Raw genomic sequence first — 26,048 nt, 5'->3', positions numbered from 1 at the left:
GGTGTCAGCTGTCATGAATGTGTATGGCTCCCGTTGTAATTTTCACGACTCTGTTATAAGTCATGACAAAGGGGTGAAGTAAAGTGTAACAAAACATTGAGACAACAGCTGAGAGTTACACGTGTTTGCAGACCTCTTATAGGCGAAGTCAACATTCACTTGTCATCTGAACACACACAGAGAGCGAGAGCGAGAACGAGAGAGAGAGAGAATCAGAACTGTTTACACAGATCTGGCCAGGCTCAGTGAGGCGAGCTCTTGAGTTTGTACACAGCAGTGGCGTGCAGTCCGGATAGACAAGATAGGCAATGTTGACCCTGTGATAATCGAATAAAAAAGCTGTTATGAAAAGCCCCCCCGCCCCAAAATATATATATCAGGGTTGCAAACTATTCGGATGAAATGTGTCTATATATTGGTCTTTTAGTGCCAACTATTGGTTGCAACTGTGGATGCTACATCGGTCTATGTCTAAGCTGAGTTGAGCAGTGTATAATTTTGTCAGATGATATGAAATATGCCGCCATTGGAGACTATTGCTTCTGTATCTTTGCTATATTGGTATTTGCATTTGGTTAAAAAAAAACGTGTCCATTTTCAGTTAATAGTTGTTGGAGCCATCTGTTGTATGGTGAACTTGGGCTTTATCAAGGAATATTTGTAAGTAAATCTGGCTTTCATAATAGCCAGTGCCTACCCAGCCACCAACCTCACCATACGTCACTAGTAAACAGAGAGATGATAAAAATATCCTCTGGATGTGGTGTGGAAATAAATTCTGGCTACCAGCCAGCTTAGTGAGCAACTACTGCTACTGGTACTGCTAGCCAGCCAGCCTGCCTCTCGTAACCTTGCAGTGTGTTAAAGCCACAATCTGACATTTCAACAGTCTGACCCTGCCACACCATTCATGGAAATGACCTTAAAACCTTAGCTAATATTGCAGATTGTGGCTTTAAGCTACAGTAGCAAAGCCCATGCATAGGGACTGACACTATTAGAAAAAGCCATTCATTTCCATAATGCTACACATGTTTTAAGACCGGTACAAGAATGTTCTAGGGCAGTGAGGGGACTCAGGGGAGGGTAGAAACTGCATTGTCAGTGTGAAACAATAACTCTGGTGTGTAAGTGTAGGTGTGAGTGAGTGAGAGTGAGAGAGAAATGTAGAGAATGAGAGAGAGGGAAACAGAGACAGAGAGTGAGAGAAACAGAGAGAGGGATGGAAAGTTGGGCACGGCTTGAAGAGGTTGGTCGGACCTGACTGAGTGGCCGATTGACATCTGCCAGGCTGCCTTTTAGCTCTATTAAACGTTTCAACGCACAAGTTATGAGGGGAGTAAAAATAGGCTTCCTGCAGGCACCACTTAGCCCGGCAATCTGGAGGGCAGCTTATGAATGAACCGGGGAGGTGTTTGAATGGCAGCCCTTGTCACTGGCTCACTGAGCCCTAATGGCCGTCACAGACTGGGTTTCCGTAAGACCTGGGTTCAAAACTATAGCTTGGCTTGATTGAGCTTGTCTGGCGAAATAGAACCAATAGAATAGTTGCAAAATGTCACCCATATGGCACCCCAAGCAGACTAAAGCAAACACTTAAATCCTTTGAAAGATTTGAACGAGTATTTGAACCCAGGCTTGGTTTCCACAGAAGACTGGGGACTATTGAGAAGGTACTAAACATGCTTATCTGCTGGATCAGGGGTCTGGATATAGGGCAGATAAAAGACATAACATAGCAGCTCCTATGTTCCACATTAACACACCTGTGTTGGTCTGGGGGCCGTTTACAGATCTGCTGGGTTGTGTTTTCTAAAAACATCCTTAGACCTGCCTTGTTAACTGCTGCTTTACTCTCTAGTCTAACTAAACATTCTGACATGGCATAAGGGACGTGTGTGTTGAGGCAGGGAGGTTAGCTGTTGTTGGATTAGGAGAGCAGCCAGAGACCGCTCTCTCACATTTAACTCGATAAGATGAGCTCATGTGGGGTCCCTGATCAGCATGAAGACAAATGGCTAAGGCTCTAGCTTGGAGGGGTGAAGTGGCTCCTCGGGGCCAAGGGGAATGTCACGGACAAGTGTGGCCTGCCCATCTCTGGGCCCGCCGACATTCCTCTTTCGTTCTTCCCTCCCTCACTCCGTCCCTCCCTCCTTCGAAACCACCAACAGACAACTCAAAGGCAGCTGGAGATCTGGATGGGAGCATTACACCGAGTCTGAAATATCTTGTCCATACAAAATGGACAAGAGATAGTCAACAGGTTATTAATTTATTCAGAACACCAGACACTATAACAGGAAGTTCCCCAACTGAGTCAATTCAATTTCTCAGCCTCCTGCCTTGTATGTGAACAGAACAGATGGTACTATTATAAGAGATGTTAGAGGCTGATCCAGTGAGTATTCAGGAGCGGATGACGATGCAGTTTTCACAGTTAAGTCCCCAACTGTCTATCAAAACGCAATTAGCTCACGCCTCGTGTATAATCTATGAGGCGGCCGATCAATATCTGCATTCATTCTGACTGAGCTTCTTTAGGCGCACCGCAAGGCATCCTCCCCAGACAGACAGACAGACAGACAGGGGCATGAAGAATTTCAGCAGCAAAAGGCAGATTCCCGTCATGACATTCCTCTCATGCAGGCTAGCTATCCCCTCAAGGCTGCAAACACCATAAAGCAGGGAAGAAAGGGTCTCCATTTTAACACCGAGCTGCCTGGGAGGCAGAGTGGATTCATAACACTACTGGTGTGTGACTGCTCTGTCTAACCCGTAGGCTAACTCACACTGTGTTCCCACCCTGCGAGCAAAGCAACAGCCATTATAGCACTAATGACAACACAGTTTAATCGTGCTGAAAAAGGTCACAGAGGAAGTATTGTACTTTCCCCCACAGCCACGGCTGATATTACTCCTGCATCTGTTTAATCGTTTCATTAAAGGCATATAAATCTCATTAGAGATTTTAAAAATACAAATAAAATTAAGACACTTATCATACCTGTGTCATTTAAAATGCCACTCATGTATGATTCATTAGCCTACATGTTCAATATTATAAAACAAAAAAGACGTAGTTACAGCTATGGGTATGGAAATGTTATTTATCTATGTCATTGTGTGAGTCTTTTTGCCACCTCTCACAACTGTGCCAAGGTGTTGTAATGCCGTGCCAAGCAAGGAGGTGGATGCGAGGTCAGGACGGAGGGGACACAGGGCCCAGTGGAGCAGGTCAGCTACCTGGACAAGTAAGCAAACTCCAGTTAGCTGAATCACTCCACCACTCTGAGGGATCACAGTGCCTCTAATCCAGTGTAACTCAACCTTTCATGAAATGCTCATGTCCTGCCTATGAATGTGTTATGTATGATTTATGAATGCGTTATAAAGTCCTTATGTAGGTACTCTTTGAATTAAACGTTACCCTTTCTTTATACCTGGGAAGCTAATGTCACTCCTGTTCCAAGGACTGACAAGCTATTGTCCTTTCTTCTTGGAGGACCACTTACATAAAACTAGCAGGTTGAGAGAGAGTGCTAATCCACAGAGCCAGGTTAGGGGGCCTTGCCTCGTCTACTGTCCCCAGCTGCCAGCAGACAACTCAGCTGGGGGTCCTGTCATGCCAGCGGTCTCCTGTACCCACATCTCCCGGTCCCCCATACCGGGAAAGGGAGATCTGCTTAGATGGAGTACCACCTGCCCACTAGACACATCAACACAACCCCTTTATGTAAATAAGGTATGTTTTTTACATTTGTTATACATTTGCAAAAATGTCCAAAAACCCATTTTTGCTTTGTCATTATGGGATATTGTGTGTAGATTGATGAGGGGAAAAGGTATTTCATCAATTTTAGAATAAAGGCTGTAACGTAACAAAATGTGGGAAAAGTCAAGGGGTCTGAATACTTTCCGAATGCACCGTACATTTAAGGATTTATAACAGTACGTGGTGGGTTCTAGGAATCATTTAGTTCCTTATTGGTTAACGTCTCTGGAGGACTACTGTGCTGACTGAAGTCTCTCCAACACACCACATCATTACCTCTGTCAATCACTTAAGCCCAAGTTAAGCTTAAGCTAATTGCTCAGCTGCTTCGTCTAGCAGCTAGCATGAAACTAGTACATAAATCAGCAAAGCCAGTGGCTACGTCCAGAATGACACCTTATTTCCTATATAGTGCACTACTTTTGACCAGAGATCTATGGGACCTGGTCAAAAAAAGCACACTAGGAAATAGGGAATAAGGTGTTATTTCAGATGCAGCAAGTGTCTTTCCATCAGGTCCCCACGTGGAGGAGTTAGGGCTGGTTCAGGAAGTGTTTTATTTTCATCAGAGGCAGCCGCAATGCAGTAGCAGTAACTCCTGACCTCCTGAGACACACAGAAACCTTAAAAACTGCCAAGCCATCCGTAAAAACACCAAACCATCAAACACGACAGCTAGCTAGGCAACTCTGCCCTGAATACAAAAGTACGATGAAACGCTAAAGAAGGCGTAACCTAGGCCTCATTTTAACACCTTCTGCACACATTCTCAGCTGCGCATTCTCAAATCTGTGATAACGTGGGTATTAGCGAACAGCGCTGAAATATGCTGAGGGATGGGGGACAGCAGAAAAGCCTAGTCGGAGATAAGCAGCACAAGCCTAGATGATTTCATTACAGAGGAGGAAGAGAGAGATTGTCAAGGGGAGGATAAACCCAGAGGTAACTATCTGAGAAGCTTTGAACTGCTGAACACTTACCAGATGAATCCAGTCTCTGAGAAGAATTGCCCTGTCATGAAACGGAATACAGTACTTCAAATGCAGGAGGTATTTTAACATAAAGTTACAAAGGCACTAAAGAAGAAACCACACAATGATTCCCGTCCTGAAAAAAGGCACCGCTAAGACCTGACCTCTTTCTTTTACAGCGAAGCGTCAGGGAAAGCCAGAGGGAACAAATGGTTTCTTCCCTCTCAAACACAATGTACAACGCTTCTATTTAGATGGAGAATCCATTTGAGAGGAGAGAGAGTTGTACTTACTACTCATCCTCTCTGAAGTGCTCCAGCAGGCAGCACAATGATAGTAGGGCTGTGTCCAAAATAGAAACCTATTCCCTATTTTGTACACACTACTTTTGACCAGGTTCCATAGAGCTCTGGTAAAAAAAGTAGCGCACTATATAGGGAATATGGTGCCATTCGGGATGCGGCCTACACTACCCGCAGCCTCTCGTCCCAGCTAAGATAAACTCAACATGACTGTAGCGTCCCTCTGATTCATTCAGACCATGCTAGCTGGATATCTCATGGAGATTACAAGTCAATTCCAGGAGAGGCTCTGCTCACTGTGAGGAATGCGAGCTGACACTAACCGACATTTGAACAACACACATAGCACCGACACGGTATGAGATGAAGACAGGGCTAGTCTTGCATACTTGCAGAATGTTTACGACAATAACCTATTTGACACACGCATGTGGTGTGGTCTCTCTTTCTACTAAGTGGTATGACATGTATGTATTATTGTGCAATCACACAAACCACAGGTATCAGAAGTACTACACTGCAACTACACTGTAATTATGCTGCGCATACTGTGTAAATGCTTTAAGTGTACTATGTATAATGTAAAGGGACAGGGTAAAGCAGATTTTCTTTAGGCGTGTGTGAAAGAGAGCAGGGGAGCGAGCCTGAAATAGAAATATAGAGGATGAAAGGCTATGAGACAGACACTGAACAAATATTGGACATCTACAGTCCATGGGTAAGCGCTGCTTTCGGTACAAACTCACAGCCATGGCAGTGGATTAACACAGCACAGCACTGCAGCTGCACTCAATGAAACACATGAATGCAGGCATTCCCAAGGTATCTTGATCTTCATCTACACTTCATCTTCCTTTTAAATCCTGCACACCTCTCTGAGATGTATGGTTGCAAGGGGCATTGAGAGAAGAGGAGTCAGATCCATAGCACCCTCAGCCCCAGTGAATAAAGTTGTGATCCATACTGGATACACTGGCATGCCACACCCTCCCCTCTCATTGTGGGCTATTTACCCTGAGACCCAGTGCTGTGTTAGGGGGCTAGTGAGGGTGTGGATGATGGTTCCTTTGGATGGTAATTCTATTCTAAAACCATTCTACACTAAAATCAATCTGTTTAAAACCGTTCTATGAGACCAGCTGGCTTTGGCAGACTCACTAATGGACGCAGCATTTAAATCAGGACTTTCGAAAATTATCCTACTGCTGAGAATGCACATGGTGAACAAGCCACAGATGGACAGGGACAAATAACACTTGCTGGCTTTGGCCCCGTGGCTCCTTTTCTGTTTGCTTACAATGATCACAGTCACAGAATTAGCATCGAAACCAACCATGATGATCAAGACAGCGATACAAGCATTCTATTAATTCAGTGGCTAACTTACCTCCCATCCCTCAGTATGGTAGCCTACAGTCTGGACTTTGTAGTGCAGCTGGTGTGTCAGGATACAGACTGACAGACACCATTCACAGCCCCTGCACCACAGGGCTGACAAATTAGGAAGTGGAGGCAGTCTCTGCCACTTGCAAAACTGACAGACAAGTTCCAGCACAGCCCAGCCCATCCCCATGCCCTGGCCAGATGTGTTATTTTAGTGAGGTCACACAGAGAGAGAAGTAGCAGGACAAACAGAAAACATCCTTGGTCTAGATGAGATAAAACAGAACTGATAGACTGCTCTCTAGACCATTCCGCCCATCCTGAAAACACAAAGCAGGGCAGATATCTGCAGACTTCCAAACACACACTATCAGAAATCCCCTGCATCAAACTAGATAATAATTAATGGCTGGAATAAACCGAGCCCTAACACATTAATGAGTAAATAGTTGTTACTAACCAAGTAGGCATGTTGTCAGTGAGTCAATGGGAGATGAGATGTGATGGAGTATGAGTATTATCATTTCATACAGGAACTGACACAAATGCAGTAAAAAAAAAAAAATACTAGCTCAGAACATCATTTCCTGTTCTTGCTGTTGAGAAGTGGCACCGTTTTGGAATAACGGCTCCCCGGCCACGGGTTGTGCTGGGATACAATTCAGATTCTAGAGAATTCTGCACAGCTTCACCCAGCTAAGGAAAACATTTCCCCCAGAAGGAAATCCATGGCTAAGCATTGTGTGGACATCTTACCACGAGGGGAGTTTAATTTAAAAAAAGTTTTAGACTAAAGTTTCTGTCAAATCGTCTGGCCACCAACCTCTCACAAAACTTCCTCTATTAAAAACACAACTTTAGTATTTCTATTAATCATGACGGACACTGGAGTTGAAATAAAAATAATATTTTGTGTGCTGTAATTGGGGGTTAATACAGTATCATTCAGGCTCTAAAAACCATTAGAACTGCTGTCAAATTAGATAGAGATTATAGTCCCGCTTGGCGGGCGGCACCACTCAACATGCAGCCCACTAGCCGTTTTCACTTTAAACTGAGGAGAATCAATTTGGTCACCAATTACAGTGTACTGCAGTATAATAGGCATTGTCTGGTCACCAAAGACTTTGCATAAGAATCAACTACTGTAAATTGAGTCCAGATTATAGTAAACTGTTACTGAATTCACTGAAAATAATATTCCTGTTATCATAGGGTTAGATAATAAATAAACTCAGTAAAAAACCACAAGGTATTTTCAGGTAAGAATAATGAGTGCTCCTTCAACTCAGGTCTTCACAGTCAAATCATGCATTTGCATGGGGCTCTCTCATTGCACCCATTCTATTCAAACTAAGTCAGGTAGGAAACAAATAGACGAATGCAGACTGCTGTTTCAGCACGCATTCACTGCAGACTATAGCAGGCCAAATGAAACACTATTCCCTATGTACTGAAGTACTTTTGACCAGGGCACGTAGGGCCCACTATAGAGAATGGGATGAAATTTGGGACACAGTCGTAGTGTAATCTTTTCCAGTGTCTTCTGCAGACAGCTGGGTGTGCTTCAGTTCTAAAGCCGGGCACAGAGAGTGGTGAATACTGACGAGTCACACAGAGAGTGGTAAATACTGACGAGTCACATGGAGAGTGGTGAATACTGACAAGTCACACAGAGAGTGGTAAATACTGACGAGTCACACAGAGAGTGGTAAATACTGACGAGTCACACGGAGAGTGGTGAATACTGACGAGTCACAGAGAGAGTGGTAAATACTGACGAGTCACACAGAGATGGGTAAATACTGACGAGTCACATAGAGAGTGGTAAATACTGATGAGTCACACAGAGAGTGGTAAATACTGACGAGTCACACAGAGAGTGGTAATTACTGACGAGTCACACGGAGAGTTGTGAATACTGACGAGTCACACAGAGAGTGGTAAATACTGACGAGTCACACAGAGATGGGTAAATACTGACGAGTCACATAGAGAGTGGTAAATACTGACGAGTCACACAGAGAGTGGTAAATACTGACGAGTCACACAGAGAGTGGTAAATACTGACGAGTCACACAGAGAGTGGTGAATACTGACGAGTCACACAGAGAATGATGAATACTGACGAGTCACACAGAGAGAGCTACACGTCTTACTTATCTCACGAGGAGACTACGGAAGCCACTTTAAGGGCACAGAGAACCAGCGTGCCAATGAGAAGTCTTTAAAGAATATATTAAACAAAGATCCAATATCATAAACATTTGATCACATGGATTCTCTATCCCATTAGCATGACCTACAGGTTCATCATAATCTCCTGGTAATAATAATGTTCGACCCCTGTTCGGCACCTAGGCAGAGAGACAAAACAGGGAGAGAATGAGAATTCCTTCCACAGGAGCACTTTAAAACAAAATCCTCCAAGCAGGTTTGCACAGTGCAAGGGCACCTTTCACTCTGCTAAAAAAAAAGCTTCAAAATAATAACAGGTCCTTCAAACAATCAAACATCAACGGCGGTAATATATCTATTCTGTGAGTGTGTATGGAATGGACAGACAGCATCTCAATCTCAGTGTAGGTAATATTAGGCAAGTCATTTCTTGTGCATTTTAATACAGAATGTACACTCGATATTTGATCTTTCCATTCGTAAACCGTCTAAGGTCTGTCTGGCTACAGCTATGGGAAAGTATAAGAGCTCCTCAGTACTACTACAAAGCCCAAGTCCAAAGCTAAACAGAAAGCCTGGAGTGGAGAGGCTGGCCCTTGGATCTCTGGCTTCAAAGCCTCATGACCACTCACATTTATGTCACTCTGCTCGTTACAGATGAGTGAGCACCGCAACTCTTTTTGATGTGACCATCTCTGGTCTTCTAACGATGGACTTCCATGAAAATGGACAAAGATATGAAAAGGCAACACGCTCATAACACCACATTCGATCGTCCTATCCATCTCTTTCTCCCTGTGTGTGTGTGTCCATGGCTCTCTGGAGTAGTCTAGAGATGTAGGCTACACTCCTCTAACTACACACATCTCCTTTTCTAACTCGAAGACAGACGCAGCTGGACTCCAGGTCTTCTTTCTGTCTCTGTCAAACGGCCCCTCTAGCACGAGGTGTCAGAGGCAGAGCTCTGTTTCAACTTATTCCCGGTCGGTGATGGCCTCCTCCCTGCCAAAATGGAGAAGAGAGGGGGGGAACAGGGTGGAGACGCCCAGGGAGAGAGCGGCTGAACATCTAAATCATTCCCACATGTTCTCAGGAGGAGTAGTTTCCACCACCAGCCTCACTGGGGTGGAAGGTGGGGGACAGGGGACGGGGGGAGCAGACACCCTGTACTCCCAGTCCCAATCACCTCACTTCCCTTTCTGCAAACATTGCTACATTGAGCTGCTCTGACTACGTACAGATGGTTTCATTTAGCCAAGCCATGGCATCACAGGGTACAATTTATTTTTGGCAAGCCAAGCTCAGAAAAAAATTGACGGCAAATTGAAAGACATTGAAGAAAAGTTCTGAGGTAGCAATGAGTTTCAAAGTTCGAAGGCAGAAAATCTCTCTCCCTAGACTCGAGACACATAAAGGATTATGACAAAATAAAAGAACCCCCCTAGAAATGGAACAGAAGCAAATCAGTGAGCCATCAAATAATTTCAAAGTCCAATAAGGCTCAGATCAAAACCTATTTAACAGTTCAAAACAATAACAATTCAGATAAAATGAAAATCTAAAATGATACACGCAAAGCTCTGCTGCTATCCAATCAACAACAATTATACATCCCAGTGCTGTCAAAGCAAAGCACTTTGTCAGACACAGGATTACAGAACCTTTTCCCTCATTACACCCCCTTACACACAGCCAACCACATACACAGTCCATTTCAAAGGCCTGCCTGCCACAGCTAATATGAATCATAAATTGCATTCATTTTAATAACAACCTGTGCATGGCCGTGGTTATTGTTGCGGAGGGCAGGCTGTGCGTTGCTATGAGGCTGTGGTTTTCCAGGCAGGAAGAGGCTGCTTTGTTCACTCAGGATGCCAGACACGACCAGGGAAGCATGATCTTAACCTAGTTGTGAGGGAGTGACAGGAGGCTAGGATGGAATCAGATTAGATGACCCAGGCTTTTATTTGCCCACCTCATTCACTTGTCAATACCAACGTAGGGTGAAGACGGAAGGCATGCTTGTCCGTGTGGCTGGTAGGGTCCAGTGATGCGGTATGAAGAAGTGGCTGGTCCAACACATTTATCTGAGGGGAATCAACAGCTGGACAAGCCATGGTTATGAAGGAGAGGAAAGGGATCTGATTTATAGCTGTACCCTGCCATGGCAGATAATGACTGGAATATTACCCTCCTTGTAAGAGAGTGTAAAGGCGTCCACATGCTTCCCAGACGAAACAGCTTGGAAGAGTTTATGCATATATCATGAGGGCATTTTGTGATGTTTTTTTTATTGTTGGTTTTGGACTTTGGTAAGTCTTTTTTTCGGTTGTTCAGGCACACAACCTTTTTTCTTGAGGCAAGCTGAAGTCTGTAGCCGAAGTCTACGCCCCTTCGTCTGTGATTGGTCAACAGTGGGGATTCTTCAGTAAAGTCTTTGTTGTCATTCACTGAGAGACGACTCGTTTTCATGCACATTTTTTCATTTAGAAATACTGCACCAAACATCTTAGATGTAAAATTGCTTGACTAAGATCTCCACGGCAAAAACGGCAAAATCAACATGTTTCTTGAGTTCTTAAATTAATTCAGATCAATATCTCTAAATTGACAAACAGTATTATTGCCGTTTTTTTCTCATTTTTCAAGCTAATGTAATATAAGGGCGTATGCGAGCACATTCGGTTCGACTAGCCGACATTGGCTAGCTGCCGGCCGAACTGAAGCATGCTGATGCCTTAAGAGAAGGTGAGGCAGGAAGACAGGGGAGGCTGGGGGATAACTCCATTATGGGTTAATAAAAATGTTAACAGAGTCATTTGGGATTCCCTTGGTGAGCGTGCCTTTTTATTATATCAAAACTTCGGGCCTGAATGATACATTTGATCTCATTACTGTCACTTAGCCTGCGGCAAAAAAATATAGGAGCAATGAAAGCCAGATTTAAACGTATCCATCGTGGAGTGTGAACGTGTAAACCCCCATCGGAGAGACAGAGAGTGAGTCACCACACTGTCTCTTGTTTGAAATAAGTATTTGGCGTTTTGTTGTACTGGTGCCATTTCTTTACCTTCAACAGGCTTTCAGTTCTCTTCGTGTTTGTCAGTTTCACTACAGACAAAAACAAAACAGTACACAATCTACCCTAGATGGTATCAAATCAAATATACAGTGCCTTCAGAAAGTATTCACAGCCCTGGACTTTTTTCACAATTTGTTGTGTTACAAAGTGGGATTAAAATGTATTTAATAATTTTAGGTCAGCGATCTACACACAATAATGTGTCATGTCAAAGTGGAAGAAAAATTATAACATTTGTAAAGAAAATCATGAAAAATTAAACACTAATATACAGTATCCTGATTAGATAAGTATTTTCAAGCAGATTTAAGTCAAAACTGTAACTCGGTCACATTCACTATCTTCTTGGTAAGCAACTTCAGTGTACATTTGGCCTTGTATTTTAGGTTACTGTCCTGCTGAAAGGAGAATTCATCTCTGGTGGAAAGCAGACTGAACCTGAAAAACTCCCCCAGTCCTTAACAATTACAAGCATACCCATAACATGACACAGCCACCACTATGCTTGGAAATAAGGAGAATTGTACTCAGTAATGTGTTGTATTTGCCCCAAACATAACACTTTGTATTCAGGACAATTTTGGCAGTATTACTTTAGTGCCTTGTTGCAAACAGAATGCATGATTGGAATATTTTTGATTCTGTACAGGCTTCCTTTTCACTCTGTCAATTAGGTTAGTATTGTGGAGTAACTACAATGCTGTTGATCCATCCTCAGTTGATTTCTCCTATCACAGCCATTAAACTGTTTCATCACAGCCAGTAACTGTTTTAAAGTCACCATTGGCCTCATGGTGAAATCCCTGAGCGGTTTCCTTCCACCCCAGCAACCGAGTTAGGAAGGACGCATGTACTTTGTAGTGACAGAGTATATAGATGCACCCTTTAAAATGGTAATTAATAACCTCACTATGCCCAAAGAGACATTCAATGTCTGTTTTTCTACCAATAGGTGCCTTTCTTTGCAAGGCATTGGAAAACCTCCCTGGTCTTTGTGGTTGAATCTGTGTTTGAAATTCACTGCTCGACTGAGGGACCTTACAGATAATTTTATGTGTGGGGTACCTGGAGTCATTCAAAAAACACTGTAATCAATTCTAAATTCAGGCTGTAACACAACCAAATGCATCAAGGGGTATGAATACTTTAAGTTACAGGCCGACCTCATTGTAACTTTGTTTAAAATGATTTTTAAAAAATGTCAGCAGTTGAATCTGAGACTCAAGATACCACCGTCATCCTTTTGTGTTTAATTGAATCCCTCAATTATGGTCAGTGGAGTCCATACACAACCTATACATAGCGAATGTATGTCAGTGTAACCCATACATAGCATTAAAGCATATATTACCCATACATAGCATTAAACCACACATTACACATACACAGAATTAAACCATACATTACTCATGCATAGCATTAAACCATATATTAACGATACATAGCAAGTGTATGTCAGTGTAACCATACATAATATTAAACCATACATTACCCATACAGAACATGGGAAAATGGAAACAGAACAGACCTAGAGTAGATAGATTGCGGTGGGGAACGGTCAGTGTTTTACAGGGGTTATGTAAACCTTTACCAAGAATGTTACTCTATGGTTTCTGGTGTATGCTCCCAAATGGGATGAGTGTATTCAGCCCCAAGACATTTGATAATGAGGAATTACAGTTCATCCTATCTTACGAGAGGCTACATTATGTTCAACATTATATCTTTTGGTTTCAGGATTAATATTCAATTTCAAGATTTGGGTTTGGTCCCTAAGCCATCAAGCAACTAGAGACTTTTCCTTTCAAAGTACAGACATGTTGTGGCCTACAGACATGTTTACAAGTTCCTGGTACATTTTTTCTTACTGTAATAGAAATAAATAGTGTAGTGCAAAAGAGTGGGGTTTGAAGTCTCAAATAAATGACCATGCAGTCATAAGATCCAGAAGGGAGCCTACACTCATGATAAATAATGCAGTACAACACAATTAAAACAATTATTTTCAATTTTATTGAAAGGGAGTAGAAATACATGCAGAATAAAACCAACATTCCTTTCATATCAACCTGTGGGTCATTCCTTCCTTGTTTTTGATGTAATACAGTACATAACTGCAAGTAGCCCTTTGAGAGTGAGCACAACCAAATTAATTCATCTACAAGATCTCTCCTTGACCTAAAGTAGCTGCTCATAAAAAAAAATGAAACATAGCATTCCCAGTCCTGCTAAAGGCCTTATCCACAGTATTACAAAAAGCTCCATTTATCTCCCTGAAAACCAGGGAACAGACAATTGTGCAGCGATTTTTATGAATCACTTTAGGCTGTGAATGCTTATTTTGGTCTTGTTGTTTTTAGTGAGATAATCAGCATCTATCCTCTCTATATGACACAGAAAACTAAAGCGGTCCCGTGAGCTTCGCTAGGTATCTCTACCTGAAAATACATGATCTAAGTGATTGATAGTTGGTATTCAGCAGTCATAAAAGTATGCCTTATTTAAGTTGTAGAACTACAAAAGTGTGATTTTGTCAGACAACATAGGCAGCAGCGCAATAGAGATGCGATGATGACCTGGAATGATATAATAAAGTCATCAAATAAAACTAATGCAATACACACAACTGAAATATGTTATTAAAGTAAAGTAATGTGAATAAATGATGGTTAATAAGTGATAAGTGAGTCATTTTTATTTATTTAACCTTTATTTAACCAGGTAGGCTAGTTGAAAACAAGTTCTCATTTGCAACTGTGACCTGGCCAAAATAAAGCATAGCAATTCGACACATACAACAGAGTTACACATGGGATAAACAAAACAAATAGTCAATAATACAGTAGAACAAAAGTCTATATACAGTGAGTGCAAATGAGGTAAGTTAAGGCAATAAATAGGCCATGGTGGCGAAGTAATTACAATATAGCAATTAAACACTGGAATGGTAGATGTGCAGAAGATGAATGTGCAAGTAGAGATACTGGGGTGCAAAGGAGCAAGATAAATAAATAAATACCATATGGGGATGAGGTAGGTAGATAGATGGGCTGTTTACAAATGGGATATGTACAGGTGCAGTGATCTGTGAGCTGCTCTGATAGCTGGTACTTAAAGCTAGTGAGGGAGATATGAGTCTCCAGCTTCAGAGATTTTTGCAGTTCATTCCAGTCATTGGCAGCAGAGAACTGGAAGGAAAGATGACCAAAGGAGGAATTGGCTTTGGGGGTGACCAGTGAGATATACCTGCTGGAGCGCGTGCTATGAGTGGGTGCTGCTATGGCGACCAGTGAGCTGAGATAAGGCGGGGCTTTACCTAGCAGAGACTTGTAGATAACCTGTAGCCAGTGGGTTTGGCGACGAGTATGAAGCGAGGGCCAACCAACGAGAGCGTGCACTACCATCATGGACTTGTATTAATTGTTTTATTCTGTGTTACAGCATTCAACCCACATAATGCATAGTGCATTTAATGTTACAAAAATGATCAAAACCAACATCGAAAACTGATTATTTTAAAAATAAAAAGTACTAATTGCTCAGCACTACCAGTCAGACAAGGGTCCAGGTGTCATCGGCAGAAATATACCAAACCTGTTATCTTCATCTCATTATCTTTATCTCTGCATGAAGAAGGAGAGATCTGAATCATCAATAATACCCCTCTTTTCACAATGCTGGCAGAAGCATTTACAAACTAAGTAGGGTGGTGACAGGATAGAATCGCTGTAGGGGAGGGAAGGAGGGAGGGGGAGAAAGAGAGAATCTGAACTACTGATATCCTAATATAGAGGATGAAACATTGGAATCAACACAAACAACATGCTCATAGGGATTTAGCAAACCAGACAGCCAACCTTAATGACATAACCTAATCAGATGTATATGCACCATGTCAAACAAACACTTCTGATATCACTGTATCAAATATCACTTTATCAATACCATATCACCTATCAAAACAATCAATGTAGCTATTAAACAAGTTATTAAACTAACAAATTCACATAGCCCTACAATCAAACACATTAGCAAAGGGAAGTGGGGATTGGAGGATGACTAGGCTCTAATGGTATCTAATACACAGTACTGAAAGGCACCAATGAATAAGATAGCATCACTGATTCAGAACCACCAACTAAAGAGAGGACAGCAGCAGCTGCATAATCACACCCATTGTGTGTGCCAAATTGCACCCTATTGCCCAGTGCACTACTTTTGACCAGGGCCTATAGAGTTCTAGTCGAAAGTAGTGCACTATGTATGAAAAAAAGAGGGCCATTTGGGACGGCGCCAGAGTCCGGATGTGGATTAAGATCAATGGGGGATGCACATTTAAATACTCTCCTAAAAGTTCAATTAATGTGGTAGAGAAGAGATTACCACAATGTTTTAAAACACCACAGCCAGAGGGCACATCAAGCACTTAGCCCTGGATGTTAGGCATTAATCCATCCCTCACCACTACCACACCATCATGTTGGGGTGAGTAAATATGAGATTAATGATACCCCCAGTCCCACTCTATGATATCCTAATACATTGTTATACACATGAAAAGAACTGTGAGACATTAGCCACTCTTTGCTGCAATGTCCAAACTGGCATACTGGTTAGAATGAAGCAATGAATTGTGCATTATACGTGGTATGCTAGTATGGACATTGGAACGAACGTAGCCTCTGATTGCACCTACTATCAGAACAATGGTGGTTTAAGTGGAAAAGCCTCTGCACTGAGCGTCTCATTTAAATGAATATGTTGTAAATGAGGAAACAGATGTGGAAGTAAAAGATGAGATTTCTCTCTGTCCACTTTGCTCCGGCTCCCATGCCAAGCTGCACTTACATGAATCTCTGGGAGATAGTTTGGCTCTAAACACAAACAGCAACCTCTTCCATAATTTATTGCCATAACAACTGCCGCATAGTCAATTGAGAGTTTCCAGAAATTCATCTCACCCCTTCTTAAATGTGGGATATTGGTATTGACAGGAAATGATAACAGTAAGCCTCTGCATTTTTCTCAGTGGCAGGTAGCAAATGTGTAGAGCATGTGGAAAACCTTTACAACGTGTTTGTTTGTTTACATCAGCAAACAGTCCAATGTTATACCACCTCTTGTTTCTGTAGAAACACCAGAAGCTGGACCTGTGTAGAGGAATCAGGGTACCATGGTCACATGGCATTATGAGCCTTATGTGAATGAGTGAATGATATTGTGGTCGTGAAGGACAGACATACTGTAAACCCACTGACAGAGACGCCAGGCACAGCAGTAACAGTAACACTGTGCCAGCACTTAGCTGGCACTCCTACTATTCACACAGTGCCTCTTCCTCCATGCCTGATATGACACTAGTGTGGAGACCTGGCAATCACTTGGTCCACAATGACTCACTGACTCTATGTCTTGGAGGAGGTTGCTGTCTCACAGCTCTCTAAACACAGCACATGTGTGGCTTCATCTATTGGGTCTACTGTGGTGTGTTTTGTGGTGTTGAGGTGCATTGTGGAATGTTGTGGTGCATTGTGGAATGTTGTGGTGCATTGAGGAGCATTGTGGTGTATTGTGTAGCATATGTGCCCCCCATCAATGCCTCCCATCAAAGTGGATGTGCACAGTAATTCTACCCCAGGGGGTTCCATTATACACAACCCAATCCTATGGACATTTAGCTGCATGGGGAATCAAAGAGCAGAGGAACAGGGTAAAATCCTAATCCTTACCCTCTCTACCCATCGGTTGGGGGTCAATGGTTGGCCCATCTATCTAGCCCTGACCAAAGCTTGACTGGAACCCCTGCTGCAATAGAGAAGCTGGGCAGTAAAACCAACAGAGGTCTGGAAGATTGGAGAGGGACCTGAGACTAGCTTCCTGCTGCCCTGTATCAGCTATTGCGGTACCAAAGCACACAAGCACATCAGGACTACAGCATTAGACTACCACTTTGTCTGACAATGTGTCTATGCAAAACCTCTTACAGCCAGGGAGGAACCCATTTAGAACTGGAGTGGTTGTTGATGCTACAATCTAGATAGCTGGGCAACAGGGCAAGCCAACTTCATATGTTTCCTTTGATCTAAACCATTAACCCCCAGTACAAAGCCATGCTACTCACTCAGCCTTCCTCTAGCCTATACTGTCCTGAATAGCTCAGTCTGGGCAAAGTTTGCAAACATTTTGTAACAATGTGCACTGAGAGTCAGGAAGCAAGTACAGGAAGTGAGTGTTCAACAAATAAAGGGCACAGAAAACAAGGAACACGAACAATGCACTGACATGGACCAGAGTCAATAACACCAGAGGAAAGAACCAAGGGGAGTGACAGATATAGGGAAGGTAATCAAGGAGGTGATGGAGTCCAGGTGAGTGTCATGAGGCGCTGGTGTGCTTGACGATGGTGACAGGTGTGCATAATAATCAGTAGCCTGGTGACCTAGAGGCCGGAGAGGCCGGAGAGGGAGTATACGTGACACATTTACACTTTGTGTTGCTGTTGTTTTTAAGAGAGATGATATTTGATTTGTTGTCTGCTAATAATTACATGCACAAGTTTCACTTTTAAATAGCTGCTTTTTCAACCGTGTTGAGAAGAACACAGTGTTATGGAATAAAGGCTGTTATAATCATAACATGAGATAATGTTGCAACTTCTGATTCATTTATCGTTTAGCAAAACACGAGTCACACAAGATGTTTTGAGCTGGGGTGCTTCTTAGGGAGGGGCATTTTGGGGATTTTTTGGGGGGGAAAGAAATGGTCGTTCTATAAAGGCATTTCATGCAATTCTACATCACTTACATGTTAGAAGACATCAGCAGAATATTTTTTAATACAAATACAAGTGGCCAAATGCAGGCTACTGCGAAACTTGCTTTTCAGGTAGGATGAAATTTCTATTCATAATAATTTGTTTTATCATTATTATTGTATATCATTATTATTGTAGGCCTATTTATTAATCTAAACCAGTTCTTTAAATATGCAAACTGTGTTTTGTTTCATTCTGTTGAGACATTTTCATTGGCTAAATTAAGTTCAATCTTTTTTTAAATTGTGTGCTCCATATTTAGTTTAAGATCAGTTAATGATATTTATTTGAGAAAGTGCCTAACCTATTTCTTTCATTTCTTGGGTTTGGTAGGCCTTTATTGGTAATTGCTGCAATGTGGCCTGTTAACTTTTTGAAGATTTAAACCAGTTCGCAATGGTTTTGTTTCATTCTGTTGAGACATTTTCTTTGGCTAAATGAAGTACTGTAATGTTATGTTTGCAGCGAAATAATATCCTGCTCATATTTTCCAGTGGCTTGAGTTATTGAGTTATTTTTGATATTACCCTAATAAAGTTTAGAAACTTTTGGTGTGGCTATTAGCCTATTATTCTGCTGCCCTATAGTATGAAGGCAGTGCGCAACCGGCGCTCTAACAGTTGTGTTTTAGGCCTACCAGAAATGATTTTTTAAAACCTTTATTTAACTAGGCAAGTCAGTTAAGAACAAATTCTTACTTTCAATAAAGGCCTAAGAACAGTGGGTTAACTGCCTTGTTCAGGGACAGAACGACAGATTTTCTAACTTGTCAGCTTGGGGATTTGATCTTGCAACCTTTCGGTTACTAGCCCAACACTCTAACCACTAGGTTACCTGCCGCCCCAGGTAGCCTACTCCTATGATCTAACAATATAATGCTTATCTTTATCAAAAATATTCTGATCGAAAAAAATAACAAATTAGCCTCCTGTACACCTACACTGTATATCTCTATAGTAGATGCAGTAGCCTATCTGACAAGAGTAAAGAAATAGACGTCGGGGTCGTAGCATGCCACCGGCATATCTCTCTCTGGGGCTATGCCTAAAGCTTCTCTTCTTTTACATGTGTTTATATATGAATATCATACAGTGGCCTAAGCCGATAGGTCTCTTCATTCATGCAATGCCCTAATGCATTTCGTGCTCACATCTCTGACAGCTGAACCATGAGATCATACCAGTTCAGTCAAACCACTAGTCTCCATAAGCAAATAGACTCTTAAGTGCAGATTCAAATGTACAGCAGGCCTAGGCTGTACTTAAAAGTGTACAATCAGATTGTTAGTCTATATGTCAATAAATGATGCACTTGAAAGTAGATCACGGGGTCAATCAGGAATGCAATAGATAACCATGGGAAAATGGATATGTAAAAAAAAACTAAACAAATCTGGGTGGAAAAAATAACCTTCAGAAAAACGTCACTCGCTGTAAACCACACACATTTCCATAATGAAGGTGCAGTGGTAGAGCTCTAACCACTAAAATCTTCAGAGCGCACATATGCACTTGCCCGTTATACAGGAAGCACTTTGATGTAGGTACCGAGGGCGAATCAGCATTTCTAATCAATATTGGACACACCCATATTCAAAGTAGCCTACCAGTTGCAACAATATAACAATTCACCGCTGTGTTACTTGTTTGCTGTGCCCGAAGAACTAAAGCCGGGGCAACTAACTGGCAAGTATGGCGGCCTACGGCTACACAGTAACCTATTGCCGCTATGTGCCTACCTCCTAGAATACTTCAAGCTTGAGTTGGCTGTCCAACTATGAAGTTTATTCTATAAAAAAATGCATTTGGAAAACACATATAGAAGTTTCTGCCATAATGCTTCGACACACCCAGCCTAACAAGACTACCAAAACGAGTCGAAGATCAATAATAACTGTAGGCTATGCAGTGCACAGTCCACATTTATAAAACCATTCATAATTGCATAAAGGTCCGTCCCGGAAAAGCGGTCTAAAATCCTGCAACAAAAACTTCTAACAGCAATAGGCATTGGTTACCATCATATCGTGGGACCTATGCTACTGATCCGAATATGAAACTCTTTATTGTGTGTAAGGCATTGACAGAAGGATAGCCTATAAGACTTACTAAACAATTCAAACTTACGTAAAAACGAAGAATAAGGTGGTGGATCCCACAAGAAGAGTGGCAGCAGTGGATACCGGGATGTATTTGGTGGGTTTAAATCTCTTTCCAACGCTGTTGGGCATTCTGTAATTTCCACATTCCTCAATTATTTATTCCAATTGGAGATAGTATACATATGTAAAGATCCAGTCTGCAATATCTATAATTAACGATTCAGCCAATCCGTATTTACTGCCGTTAAAAGCACCCAGATCCAAATATAGACAGGCAGAAAATACAGCGCTCCAAAAGCTTGGAAATCCACTACTTTTCTGCTAGCAGCACTAACGATGTCACTTTACTATGGTAATGAGGAAACCTTCAAAAATAAAAGTCCGCATTTCAACATATTACAAGGTGGATAATTCAATCAAAAGATAATATATTTTAATCAATGTCGATTTGTATTGTGCTTATAAGCAAATGCAAGAAGAAATGTATAGAAAAACCTTTACATTTGTTTAAAAAAAACATTATTTGATTGACTGACATGATTTGACAAAACACTTGGGATGCCCCTGGATGCAACCCAAGTCTAAAATCAATCTAAAATAAAAGGCTATTATACAATGAGATTGTAGTAACATAGTCCAATGGTTCCGTTCCAGTTGCATTTATGATTAGTGAGGAGCATACCCAGAGAACAATAGGGCAGTTACCAAATGCAGTATAGAATAAAGAAAGGGATATGTGTGGCAGCAACATAGTACCTGTGCAAATGAATAGTGATAGGTCCATTGCACTGTGCTGCATTCAGGGAGCATTTTCCTGCCTGAAGAGTTGAATCGTGTTTTAGCTGACAGATACAGAAATCCTTTTAACCTCTGTATGCAAAAAAACAAAATCATCCACTGGATTTCATCGACCCACTTCTATCTTGTCTTCAGTGAGTAGGCGAGTATTTGAGACAAAGTTGGAAATTAGTGAAAGGAGAGGCAACTCCATAAGATCTAGATTTCTGTGTCATACCAGCATGTAAAAGTAATTTAATGCAACAAGCTGGTCAACTCTGTAGACAAGAGTGCAGTAAGAAGGAATACAGGTACTGGATGGGCATGAATTCCACAAATCTTGCTGACATTTGTGACATTGTTGATGTTTGCATAGGTCTTGGTAAGCAGACATAATTCCACATTAGTAAGCAGCTCTATTAACAAAATCAAGGAACCAACACAAACATTAGACCTAAAAACTGACCCAGAAAATCCAGATTGTAAATCCTTTGATGAACACCATTTGCTGATGAATTTGAAAGTGATACACAGGGAACGCCAAAAGTATTGGGACAGTGACACATTTGTTACTGTTTTGGCTCTGTACTCCTCCAGCACATTGAAATGATACAATGACTAAGAGGTTTAAAGTGCAGACTTATTTTGAGGGTATTTTCATCCATATCAGGTGAACCGTTCTTGTGCATATAGTCCCCGCATTTTAGGGGACCAAAAGTATTGGGACAAATTCACTTATTTCTGAAGTAAAAAGTTAAGTATTTGGTTATAATGTTTCTAGACACTTCTACATTATTGTGGATGCTACCATGATTATGGATCATCCTGAATTAATCGTGAATAATGAATATAATACACCCCCTCAACAACAGAAAAATGCTAACCTCCCCTGTTATTGTAATGGTAAGGGGTAAGACGTTTGCGTGTCTAACTTTCTCACATATTCATGATTCATTCAGGATTATCTCTAATCATGGTAGCATCCACATTAACACATTAATGTAGAAGTGTCTAGAAACATATGCTATTCTTATTTACAATAAAAGTGACTCCAAAATGAGACAATACATTATTTACCATTAATTTCAATTGGGCACAAAATAATCTGAAACACAACCAAAACACAAAGCAAATGCATCCAACAAATTTGTAGTCACAAGCTTGATGTAGTCGTGGCGTGCTATGAATATGGGACCCAATACTACACTTTTTACTACTTTAATACACAAGTGAATTTGTCCCAATACATTTGGTCCCTAAAACAGGGGGACTATGTACAAAAAGTGCTGTCATTTCGAAACAGTTCACCCGATATAGATGAAAATACCCTCAAATTAAAGCTGACAGTCTGCACTTTAACCACAGTCATCATATAATTTTAATGTGCTGGAGTACAGAGCCAAAACAAAAAATGTCACTGTCCCAATACTTTTGGAGTTCACTGTACAGTATATAGTGAACAAGTGAAATCTCCTTTCTTTGAATGCTTTGACAAAATACAGAAACAATCCTTTGAAGGCATTGATAGAGCACAATGCACTGAGAGAAACCAGTACTGTTCATAAAAACTGTTAGACAAGCTTTTGAAAAACTTTCTTCTGGTAATTCCTATTTGGTCTATTTTGGTCTAATTCCTATTTGGGCTGACTTTCTCACCCGAGATTTAAAGAGATTTTCATCAACGTATTTAAAAGTACTGCTAAACAAGAAAAGCACAGATATCAGTGAGGAAACCTTCAAAAATACAAAACATTTGTATTTCGGGGATAAATAACATACATACTTTGTACATAGCCTACCAAAGAGACATACTGTACAGTGCCTTCAGAGAGTATTCATACCCCTTGACTTTTCCCCACATTTTGTTGTCTTACATCCTGAATTTAAAATGGATTGAGGTTTTGTGTCACTGGCCTACACACACAATACCCCATAATGTCAAAGAAAGAAAAAATAATGTTTTTACAAATGTTTACAAATGAATTAAGAATTAAAAGCTGAAATGTCTTGAGTCAATAAGTATCCGACCCCTTTGTTATGGCAAGCCTAAATAGGTCAATGAGTAGAAATGTACTTAACAAGTCACATAATAAGTTGTATGGACTCACTATGTGTGCAATAATAGTGTTTAGCATGGTTTTGAACGACGAACTTATCTCTGTACCTCACACATACAATTATCTGTAACGTCCCTCAAAAACAAAGTTTTCCAATGCCTCGCAAAGGGCACCTATTGGTAGATGGGTAAAAACATTGAATATCCCTTTGAGCATGATTAAGTTATTAATTACACTTTGGATGGGGAATCAAGACACCCAGGCACTACAAATATATATCGTCCTTCCTTACTCAGTTGCGGAGAGGAAGGAAACCGCTCGTGGATTTCACCATGAGGCCAATGGTGACTTTAAAAGAGTCAGGGCTGCATCATGTTATGGGTATGCTTGTAATCGCAAAGGACCACAGAATTTTGGGGGGATAATAATACATGGATTAGCGCTAAGCACAAGCAAAATCCTAGAGGAAAACCTGGTTCAATCTAACAGACATGGGGAGACAAATTCACCTTTCAGCAGGACAATAACCTAAAACACAAGGCCAAATATACACCGGAGTTGCTTGCCAAGACAACATTGAATGTTCCTGAGTGGCCTAGTTATAGTTTTCACTTTAAAAAAAATCGGCATTCAAATCTATGGCAAGACTTGACAATGGCTGTCTAGCAATGATCAACAACCAATTTGACAGAGCTTGAAGAATTTTCAAAAGAATAATGTGCAAATATTGTACAATTCAGGTGTGCAAAGTGCCTAGAGACTTACCCAGAAAGACTCACAGCTGTAATTGCTGCCGAAGGTAATTCTAACGTGTTAACTCAAGGATGCGAATACTTATGTAAATCAGATATTTCTGTATTTCATTTTCAATAAATTTGTAAAAATGTCTAAAAACATGTTTTCCCTTTGTCATTATGAAATAGCGTGTAGTAGATGTCACGTTCCTCAACAAGAAAACCAACAATGCCACTCAAGCAGAAGGAGGAATTAGCAGAATCACTGACCAACAACCAAAACGAAACAAGTGGGGTTTTAGGAGGGTCTCTAAAAAAACTTCACATCCCTCCTGATATCAATTCTAAAATGTTTTCTCTGAATAATAGGATAAAGAAGAGTAATGTGACACAAGGGTTTAATGAACCTCTCATTCTTGATACCAGACCTTGAGCAACATTGCCATGGTAACATGATCTCAACCATATGTAAATGATCTAATCGAAATCAGAACTCTAATCGAAATCCGAACAATCTTTGCTGCATCTTCACGTTGTAAAAACAATATTTTGGAAATATAGACCCACACTCATCACAAAGTGTACTCGCAAAATAAATAACTTTGCTAATTTATTACAGACAGCAGTGCTGTATCCAGGGACCACGTTCCTGCCTGAAGAGTTGAATCCTGTTTTAGCTGAGATACACAAATTATTTTTGCCTTCGTATCCAAATAAACAAAATGATCCTCTGGATTTCGTCGACCCACTTCTTTCTTGCTTAGATATGTTAGTGATAAAATCTTTGGCTAATGCTAAGCATGAAGATAGCTGTGAAACATAATCCACAATGACCCAAACTTCACTTCAATGTTTAGCTTTCCACTTCCAGACATAAAAGGGGCACTTGACATTCTTTTCAAGAAAAGCACATGTGTAACAGTAGCCTATTCAGTACACAAACAATTTGGACCAGCACTCCAGATATTATTGTACTTTATGTTTCTTGTGTGAGATCAAAAGTCTATAACATATTAAGCAGTGACAACAAGTGGTTTAATGACAGGATAATTGACGGGTACAATGATCTGGTGAAGTTACATCTGAAGCAACAAATTGTGTTAATATGTCCTGCGTATTTTGAGAGTCAGCGAATACAGTCTGTTTATTGGCAACAAAGAGGTTATGCCAAATGAGCCTAGAACGGCCCACATCTGGTGGGATTTTAATGCCACGTTCAAAACAACTGGGAATTAGGAAAAATACGAGGTCAAATCATGACGACAGTGATCTTGGATGACCGTGCAAATAGATTTTTGTTTGATTTTTGTTTGAGTTTGTGTTTTCCGAGTTCCCAGTAGTTTTGAATCCACTGAAGTCGGAAGTCTGAGATTTCCAAGTTCCCAGTTCCAAGTTCCCAGTTGTTTTGAATGCAGCATAAGCATGTGATAGTGCCTGTGAACTTAAAATCACGTTGGACAGTAATAGGCATAGATATGCGACATAAAGTTAGTAGTAGTAATTGCTTTAATTTAAATCTTAAAATGATTGATTCCTTAAGCCAGTATGAAAAGGAATTTGAGGATACACTACTTCCAATTCAGAAAATATCTGGCATTACAGTATCTAGCAATGCGTGGGGTTGTGGTGGATGTAACACCAAACTATGAATTTTCTTATCGGTGCCCCCATTTTAGAAAACAGTCAGACGGTAATAGTAGTGGTGTTTGTGTTCTCTAACGCAGTTTTATTAGAGGGCAATGTGAATACGCTTTGTTACAATGGCAAGCGAAACTATGTTTTACATTAGTTATCAGAGGGGATATTACTTAGTTGAATGAAGTTAAGCTTTTAAGCTTGAAGAATACAGAAGAGTGTTTCTTGTAATGCATTTAGAA

The 26,048-nt window shown here is 41.0% G+C and overlaps 1 protein-coding gene across 1 annotated transcript in view; it reads right to left on the bottom strand.

The window, feature by feature from the left end:
* The window catches only part of zdhhc8b (zinc finger DHHC-type palmitoyltransferase 8b), a 75,737-nt gene extending 54,831 nt beyond the window's left edge, over positions 1 to 20,906 (bottom strand). Inside the window, exon 1 of the mRNA XM_024417817.2 lies at positions 20,629 to 20,906. Coding sequence (XP_024273585.1) covers positions 20,629 to 20,732 — 104 coding nt within the window. The 5' untranslated portion in view covers positions 20,733 to 20,906. The remainder of the gene's footprint in view (positions 1 to 20,628) is intronic.
* Positions 20,907 to 26,048: the final 5,142 nt, after the last annotated feature.

This window comes from Oncorhynchus tshawytscha, linkage group LG04 (genome assembly GCF_018296145.1).
Source record: "Oncorhynchus tshawytscha isolate Ot180627B linkage group LG04, Otsh_v2.0, whole genome shotgun sequence".
NCBI lineage: Eukaryota > Metazoa > Chordata > Actinopteri > Salmoniformes > Salmonidae > Oncorhynchus > Oncorhynchus tshawytscha.
Note: the sequence above shows the minus strand (reverse complement) of the source record. Positions and strands in the feature narration are given on the sequence as shown.